This window comes from Schistocerca gregaria, chromosome 4 (genome assembly GCF_023897955.1).
Source record: "Schistocerca gregaria isolate iqSchGreg1 chromosome 4, iqSchGreg1.2, whole genome shotgun sequence".
NCBI lineage: Eukaryota > Metazoa > Arthropoda > Insecta > Orthoptera > Acrididae > Schistocerca > Schistocerca gregaria.
In genome coordinates this window covers 403790727-403800185 of record NC_064923.1, presented here as the reverse complement: position 1 = coordinate 403800185, position 9459 = coordinate 403790727, and the positions used below count along the sequence as shown (strand labels likewise).

General features: G+C 50.1%; 1 protein-coding gene across 1 annotated transcript; it reads right to left on the bottom strand.

Annotated features, from left to right (window-relative positions):
* Positions 1-409: 409 nt before the first annotated feature.
* LOC126267751 (nucleolar protein dao-5-like) lies at positions 410-2282 on the bottom strand. Its single transcript, XM_049973054.1, has 2 exons — positions 1391-2282; positions 410-933 (listed from the first exon to the last, which is right to left on the bottom strand). The coding sequence occupies exons 1-2, from the start codon at positions 2280-2282 to the stop codon at positions 410-412; spliced, it is 1416 nt and encodes a 471-aa protein (XP_049829011.1).
* Between the last annotated feature and the right edge of the window lie 7177 nt (positions 2283-9459).

Here is a 9459-nt window from a genome sequence, read left to right as displayed (position 1 = left end):
GAAGTCGCCGCCGATGAACAGGTTGCCACACATCGACAACAGCGAGTGGAAATCTCGCGGTTGCAGCAGCCGTCCTGGTGGTCGATACACGGCAACAAACTTCATATGACCCGCCGAGGTGTTGACCACAACATCAGTCGCCTCCACTGTGGTCAGTTCAGGCAGTTGGAACGGGTGGTGGCGCAGCGATGTTTTCACATACACCGCCGTTCCGCCGCCCGCCGTCTCTCGGTCAGTGCGGTAGCACCGGAAGTTCGGCGCCCGCACTTGCACGCCTGGTTTCAGCCAGGTTTCGGTGACGAGGCAGACGTCCACGGCCTCGTCACGTAAAAACTGCCGAAACTCGCCTGCATGGTCACGGATGCTGTTTGCGTTCCAGACGCAAACGGTGAGCCCCAGTATTGGCGTATTAGCCATGATGAGGGGCGAGGGCTGCACGTGTGGTGGCGGCCTGGCTGGCCGTAGTCAGAGCAGATACAATCATCTGCGGAAGCTGCAGTATGAGCTGCTCGAATTCACGCAGCTCTGCAGCTTCGCTGGGCGCAGCTGGCGTCTCTGTCGTCTGCGTCGGTGGAGGCAGGACTTGCTCGGCGGGCGTCGAAGCGGTGGGGGCGTCGTTTGGCCGCCCTCCGCGTCTACCACGCCGGTTTTCTGCCCTGGCTGGCGTGGACTCTGCAGCTGGCGGAGCGCCGGTCAGCGCTGGCTGCTCTCTGCGCCGTCCGCGCCCCTGGACCTCGGATGCTGCGCCCGCAGGCGCTGCTTGCTCTCTCCGCCGTCCGCTCCCATGGACGTCCGCGGGGTGGGCGGGTGGTCTCTGGGCCGGTCTCGTCATCGGTGCCGCAGATGCAGCGGCAGCCGCCGCGAAACTTTTGCCCGCTTGCACAGGCCTGGAAGGCGCAGGTCGCCCCCTGGCCGCTGCTCTCTTGAAGGCCTCTGTAGTTGGCGACATGCGCCTCCTTGCAGTTGCAGCAGGTCGGGGCGTCCTTCCTGGGGAGCGGACACTCCCTGCTGGCGTGGTTTCCTGCGCATTTCACGCAGCGCGGCATCATTTGACAATATTTAGCAATATGGTCGATGCCTTGGCAGTTGAAGCACTGTGGAGGTCCTCTTCTGCGCCGCAGTTTCTCCACAGTGACTTCAGCACTGCCCACCCTCTTCTCCTGGAAAATCTTCCGATGAACAAGGTTGTCATCCAGGACAGCGAGGAAAAGGGGCATGTCACTGTTGTCCCTCGGTGACTTCATCCGCGATGTGCTGCGGATGACATACCCCTTCTCCTCCAGTAGCTCTCGCAGGTAGCCGGGATCCATGTTGAAAGGCAGCTTCCTGAAAACTACCTTGAGTGTTTTCACGGGTCCCGACGAGTACGTGAAGGAATGGAGTCCCTCACGCCTCGTCAGTTCCGTTACACCACGATAGCCGTCCGCGGTGCGCGTGATGACGCGGTACAGGTCGCGGTCTGCCGTCCGCGTTGTGAAGCTGCCCTTCACCACCTGCTTGATCATCGTTTCGAATTCTTTGAAGGCGCCCTCCCACCGGATGACAACCGGCGGGGGAGGGGGCGTCCTCTTCTGCTGCTCAGCGTCGGTCGCCTCCGCTGCTGCGTCAGGGAGGCCGCTGTATCGGTTGGCAGTGTTCACTCCGTCTGCTGCCACTGTTAGCACGACCGCCCTGGCCGTGTGCTTCCTTGTGGGCTTTGTAAACCCGTCTTCATCCGTCTCGGGCGGGGTCCTGGTCCCCTTCCGTGACGTCTTCTGCTTAGTGCGCATTTCCGGTGCGCTGCTGGAGGTGCCGGCGGCCGGGCGCTTTGCGGACGCATCGTGCAGTGTATCAGCACGACGCTTCCGGCTGGAGCGCTTCAGAGCCGGGTTTTCTGCCTGGTTTCCCGATTTTTGAGCTCCAGGGATGAGCCCCATCAGAAATTGGAGGTGTTTGTCGGCCTCCGTCGTAGCTGTTGCGCCCCCATTTTTGCGGACCATCGGGGCGCCGTTGCTGGAGTCGTCCTCAGGTCCTCTGGCGGCGGCTTGTGTGGTCTTGGTGGAGGTGGGTGAGGGTGTTTGCGGCCCTCCCACGTCCAAAACACGCGCTACCGTCAACGACGGTAAGCCGTCGCTTGTCGTCAGGAAGCGACAACGTGTCTTCTTGGCGACACTCTTCGTTCGCCGATTTGCCATAGGTGGCTGGCGGGACGGGCCTGCCGCACCACTCGCCTCGCCAGCCAAGGCTGGGTCCGCATAACGGCTCGTCGACGCTGTCGGAGTGTCGCCAGTCTCGGTGTCCATGTCCTGGTCGTGGTCCGTTGTAGGTAGCGGACAGGAAGCGGCTTCTGCCAGAGCAAGCTTCCCACTACAGGATCGTCATCCAGCTCACGTACCTCGTCCATGTGCCGGGTCGTCGTAGATGGGGAGCCGGATGGGGCCGCCGACCGAGCAAGCTCGGCCGGACAGCGATCCGCCACACCCTTCGCTCCGTCACTGCGGTCCGCACGCGATGCCATCTCAGCTCGGAATGGACCCCGAACGGAACGGATGCTGGACGCTCTATGTCCGGGCGCGGACGGCGTTGGGAGCCCCTGCAGGGCGGTTCGGCAGTCAGTTCGTCAGCGCACCTGATGATGGCAACGTGGTCGCTTGCCAAAATATTGTGCCTACTGGACACTAACATCCGGATGTTCACCTGTGAACTCTTTCGCCATGTGTGGTTTTCACCACTGAAACTGAATGTCTTGTCTGTCCTAGCATCACTGCAACGTTTACTGAAACCAGCGATAGCATCATCGTCGTCGTGTACTTTCGCCGAGATTTCATCGTGAGAGTTAGTAACTAGTTTAAACATTTCTCATAGTGTCTGCGCTCAATCCAAATGGCCTAACCTCAGCATCGATAACTTCTCTCAGACGGCCTTCCACACACTGATGACCTTATACTTCGTTGACATCCTGTTATATGCTAAAAGCACTGCTTCACAGGCTTCACCTTATATATGTTTCACTCAACCTTGACAGTTAAGTCATGTACTTTATCTTGAATTCCATCAACTTTTACAGTTCCCCGTTGTCTACGTTTTTTCTCAGAACGATGCAGGTGTGCATCTAATTTGTTGGTCTGTCTCAGGAGGGTCTGGGCGTAAATCTCTAGCTCCTTAACTTTACCTTCGAGAGACTGGAATTTTTCTTCTATGTATAGACGCATTCTCTGTCTATGCACACCTACCCTCTTGGGATGAGTGCCTGACATATGTGCAAACTTATCGATAGTGTGATGTATACTGACATACTCATCACTGTTTTCATAGTTCTGTATATAACTACCGCCAGTCATTTTTGTTGATTTATCAGTAACAAGAAACCCATAATGTGTGTGATTCCAGCAATCTGTACATGTCTTTACAAAACCATTGAATGACATATCGGTCCCTAGATGTGGCTGGCAAATGTGTTTTAGATTCAAATTGTCGAGTTTGAGAGCTATAATGAGATTTGCATTATCCCTCATCAATTGTTTTGGGATGCTGGGATATGTGTGACTCAAATAAAAGACATCAATAGCCATATGGCGACCAAAATCGAAGTATCGTAGAATTCGAAGTTTGTTTTGCACAGCAACATCATCAAATACAAACACTGAATTTGGCTTCACTTTTTCTGGTGGGGGAATTTGACTGCTTTGACTGAATGTCGTGTATGTTGCACCATCAACATCCTGCAGTATATTTTGCAGCACCTGGTGCTTGGGTTCAAAAAAAGCTCGAAGTATACTCCATCTGGGTGTGTTAGTGGTGACATGAGGACATATGCCTTGGCACAGTCGGATGGACGTACAATTGTTACTATGTGTTACTGGGTAGGAGTACCCCATCATTCTTCTTCTTCCTCTTCCGGTCTTTTTCCGTATCAGCACAGGATCAGCCACTTACAACAGTCCTGATGATTCACCCATCCGGTAATGATAGCAACTACGTCAAGACATGATGTGGAATGGACTTTTATAGAATAATTAACACTTGCAATAATAGTAATATGTGCAGCCACTGCAGCGCAATCATCTTACTGATTAAGCTACTGTGGCTACATTATAATGAGAGGGTTATGAAGTAAGAAATAGCACACAGGATTTGCGATTATACAGAGTGTACATAAAGTTTGGGAACACTTTCAACTATTTAGTGCACAAGAATCAAACATTATATAGATATGATAAGTATGTCATTTTGAAGAGAAACCCTCAAAGTTTTTCTTCATCTATTCCGCCAGAGCGTAGTTTGGTAATTTGCCGATAGTCTGCGCTAGTCATCAGTCCCCCAGAACTTAGAACTATTTAAAGTAACTAACCTAAGGAATTCACACACATCCATGCCCGAGGCAGGATTAGAACCTGCGACAGTAGCGGTCACGCGGTTCCAGACTGAAGCGCCTAGAACCGCTCGGCCACATAGGCCGGCGCTCACTTTAGGCCTAAACGGAAGCTCAGAACCTGCCGCCTGAAGTGGCCATGAGAAAAACGGTTCGGGACGGTAATGCCTTTTGACATCTACTCCTCCTTTACTAGTCAGTGACTGGCTGCTTCTCCAGGAGGGAAATCAATATTAACTTTCGGTAGAATTGGCTGGAGGGTAAGGCAGCTGAGTGACATGGAAGACACGGCACTTGCGGAGTGATTGGCACGAAATCCTTGAGGGGACGGTTGTATGGGTGCGTGTTTCGAGTTTAGCGATGTTTGATGGGAAGGGAGGAGCAGAGAAATGTGGCCTTCTCATTCAAACTCTGATCTGGAGAGGAAATTCTGGTCTTGACTCTTAGTGTGAGTGAGCTCCTCTTTAGACACTAGTCCTGAGTGTGACTTTGGACGGGAATTGGCCCCGACTGGGGTGCCTGTAGTGAAGTCTTAGCTGTACCGGCAGTTTAGATCTGTCGTCTCAGACAACTTGCTGTGCCGAGGAGCCGGGGACAATCTTATTTGTATCGGGTCAGACGCTCTGGCGTTAGATCTTGTGTGTAAGTGGCGAGACGCAGTCAATACCCTCGCTGCGCAGTGCCGATGGTACTGTTACCGACGACTGTGCCGCTAAAGCGGATTTATTGAACGCAGTTTTCCGAAATTCCTTCACCAGGGAAGACGAATGGAATATTCCAGAATTTGAAACAGAACAGCTGCTAGCATGAGTTTCTTAGAAGTAGATACCTTAGGGGTTGCGAAGCAACTCAAATCGCTTGATACGGGAAAGTCTTCAGGTCCAGATTGTATACCGATTAGGTTCCTTTCAGATTATGCTGATACAATAGCTCCTTACTTAGCACTCATATACAACCGCTCACTCACAGATAGATCTGTACCTACAGATTGGAAAATTGCGCAGGTCGCACCAGTGTTTATTTATTTATGCATTTATTTTACCTGGCAAGATTAGGGCCTTCAGGCCCTCTCTTACACCTAACCAGGCATACTCAGATTGAACGAGTTACAGTTTCTAAATAACATTAAGGACATTTAACGTATTATGCAGTATTGATGTTAAACAAAAAAAATTGAGATTATAACAGTAGTACAATGATAATTATAACAACAAAAATAATTATAACAATCAAGAATAATAATGATAATAAAAATGATAATAATAATAATAATAATAATAATAATAATAGTGACTAAGTATATGAAAGTAAACATACTTTTCTTTTGTGAATGTCAGTCCCATTGTTAGTTGGGAATTTTCTCGTTATATTCTTGCAGCTTGTGAGTTATTCTCATCGAGCAGAGACATAAGACGATAGAATGGGGTGAAAGAGATATATAAGAGGTAGATAGGTTAGAGGAAGAGAAAAAGAATGGTAAAATTCGAAGCTGTGATGGAGAGGAGAAAGAAAGAGATGGGAGGGGCACAACAATGGTGGCTATACCGTCCCTAATATGTAAGTTTTGAGTTCCCTCTTGAATGTTGAGTAGTTCTGCATAAGATGCAGATCACAGGGGAGTGCGTTCCATAGTCGTATGGCTGAGATGGAGAATGACACGGAGAAAGATTTTGTGTTATGTAAAGGTACAGCCAAGATGATAGACGTATCCTATCTGGTATTGCGATTGTGGAATGATGATAGGTATTTAATGTGAGAAGATAAGTATTGGGGGCACCAGTGGCTAAGAAATCGATGAAGTAAGCACATTGTGTGGAGATCGCGTGCCTTATGTGGGCGTATCCAACCTAGCTGGGAGTATGAAGGACTGATATGATCATACAACCGAATATTGCACACGTATCTAACGCAAGCATTCATCACTAGCTCGAGGCATCTAGAATTTTCACTACTTGTGCCGTGTTGAACTACATCGCAGTAGTAAAGATTAGGCAAGACTAGTGTTTGGACTAATTTTTGTTTAACATGGGTTGGAAATATTTTTCTAAATTTTGAATTGCATGTAGGGAGGAGAGCGATTTCCGGCAAGCTGTAACTGTTTGTTCTTCCCAGTTTAGGTGTTCATCCAAGATTATTCCAAGGTCTTTTACTGTTTTTTGGTATGGTAGTTGGGTACCATTGAGGAGTATTTTAGGGACCGTTTCGCGAAAGTACCGACTGATTATCTTTGGATGAGATATAAGTGTGACCTGGGATTTCTTGGGGTTTAGTTTCAGACCTAGGTTCTGTGCCCATCGAGAAACAGAGCAAAGATCTGCGTTCATACTCGCTACTGCGCCAGCAATGTTTTTGGGGCTTGCACTTATGTACAGTTGGATGTCGTCAGCATATAGATGGTAGCTGCAGGAGTGAATCACTGAAGAAATATCATTAATGTACAGTGAGAAGAGTAGTGGACCAAGGACGGAGCCTTGGGGAACTCCAGAGTGCACGCTTTTCCATGATGACTTTTCCGACCCACAAACGACTTGTTGACTTCTGTTTTTGAGGTAGCTGTCGAACCAGTGTATTGCGCTGATTGAGAAATTCAGCTGTTTCATTTTAATTAGTAATATATCGAAGTCAACTGTGTCAAAAGCCTTGATAAAGTCAAGCAGTGGTAGGATAGTAGCTTCACGTCTGTCCATAGCATGTTTAATGTCATCAGTTACTTTGATTAACGCAGTTGCTGTACTATGGTGCTTTCGAAAGCCTGACTGATATTCGTCATGGATGTTATGAGTTTTGAGGTAATCCGTCAGCTGTTCATGGACGATGTATTCTAGGGCTTTAGATATTGCAGGTAGTATGCTGATCGGCCTGTAGTCACCTGGCGACTTAGGGTTGTCAGTCTTGGGTATAGGCTGGATTAAACTTTGCTTCCACTCAGTAGGATATATACACTCCTGGAAATGGAAAAAAGAACACATTGACACCGGTGTGTCAGACCCACCATACTTGCTCCGGACACTGCGAGAGGGCTGTACAAGCAATGATCACACGCACGGCACAGCGGACACACCACGAACCGCGGTGTTGGCCATCGAATGGCGCTAGCTGCGCAGCATTTGTGCACCTCCGCCGTCAGTGTCAGCCAGTTTGCCGTGGCATACGGAGCTCCATCGCAGTCTTTAACACTGGTAGCATGCCGCGACAGCGTGGACGTGAACCGTATGTGCAGTTGACGGACTTTGAGCGAGGGCGTATAGTGGGCATGCGAGAGGCTGAGTGGACGTACTGTCGAACTGCTCAACACGTGGGGCGTGAGGTCTCCACAGTACATCGATGTTGTCGCCAGTGGTCGGCGGAAGGTGCACGTGCCCGTCGACCTGGGACCGGACCGCAGCGATGCATGGATGCACGCCAAGACCGTAGGATCCTACGCAGTGCCGTAGGGGACCACACCGCCACTTCCCAGCAAATCAGGGACACTGTTGCTCCTGGGGTATCGGCGAGGACCATTCGCAACCGTCTCCATGAAGCTGGGCTACGGTCCCGCACCCGTTAGGCCCTCTTCCGCTCACGCCCCAACATCGTGCAGCCCGCCTCCAGTGGTGTCGCGACAGGCGTGAATGGAGGGACGAATGGAGACGTGTCGTCTTCAGCGATGAGAGTCGCTTCTGCCTTGGTGCCAATGATGGTCGTATGCGTGTTTGGCGCCGTGATGGTGAGCGCCACAATCAGGACTGCATACGACCGAGGCACACAGGGCCAACACCCGGCATCATGGTGTGGGGAGCGATCTCCTACACTGGCCGTACACCTCTGGTGATCGTCGAGGGGACACTGAATAGTGCACGGTACATCCAAACCGTCATCGAACCCATCGTTCTACCATTCCTAGACCGGCAAGGGAACTTGCTGTTCCAACAGGACAATGCACGTCCGCATGTATCCCGTGCCACCCAACGTGCTCTAGAAGGTGTAAGTCAACTACCCTGGCCAGCAAGATCTCCGGATCTGTCCCCCATTGAGCATGTTTGGGACTGGATGAAGCGTCGTCTCACGCGGTCTGCACGTCCAGCACGAACGCTGGTCCAACTGAGGCGCCAGGTGGAAATGGCATGGCAAGCCGTTCCACAGGACTACATCCAGCATCTCTACGATCGCCTCCATGGGAGAATAGCAGCCTGCATTGCTGCGAAAGGTGGATATACACTGTACTAGTGCCGATATTGTGCATGCTCTGTTGCCTGTGTCTATGTGCCTGTGGTTCTGTCAGTGTGATCATGTGATGTATCTGACCCCAGGAATGTGTCAATAAAGTTTCCCCTTCCTGGGACAATGAGTTCACAGTGTTCTTATTTCAATTTCCAGGAGTGTACTACTGACAAGAGACAGGTTGAATATGTCTGTGATAACTGGAATAATAGTGGCTACGACGTTTTTAATCATGCCAATGCTCACTCCATCATTTCCTACTGCCTCGGAAGAGATTCTCATAATTGCCTTGTGTACTGTGCCGGTAGTGACATGTTTTAGGAAAAACTTGTCTCTCGAGAGATTGATATCTTGGGGCTGGTAATTTGTCGCTGCGTGGCAGATTACAGCTGTTGAGAAGAAATCGTTTAATTCTTCTGCAGACGCTTGATAAACAGCGTCATATCTTCGCTTCCCTATACCGAAACTGCGCAGCTTTTTCCACAGTGCAGCAGGTTTTGATATGCCGCATACGACAGAGCGGGCATGTCTGATTTTGGCATTCCTCACGCTTTGCTTAGTTCTGTTTCGGAGTTTCCTATAAGCTTCGTACGCCTCGGGAGTTGGGTTACGCTTGAAGGCCCTGTGTGCAGCATCACGTTTATTCATTAACTGGCGTAATGCAGTGGTGAGCCACGGAGCAGGAGCTCTCTTTACCTTGACAGTGCGTTGAGGAGCATGTTTATCATACAGTGCAATAATTTTGCTACATAATTGCCGAATTTTTCCGTCTGAAGTCTGTTCATTGCTTATATCATGCCAAGGGGTGTCTGAGCAATCCTTTTGAAGAGCGTCATGGTTAACATTTTTTAAGTTTCTGTAGGTTACCAGGTGAGATTTTTCTTTGGTAGTATGCACTGAGTAATTTA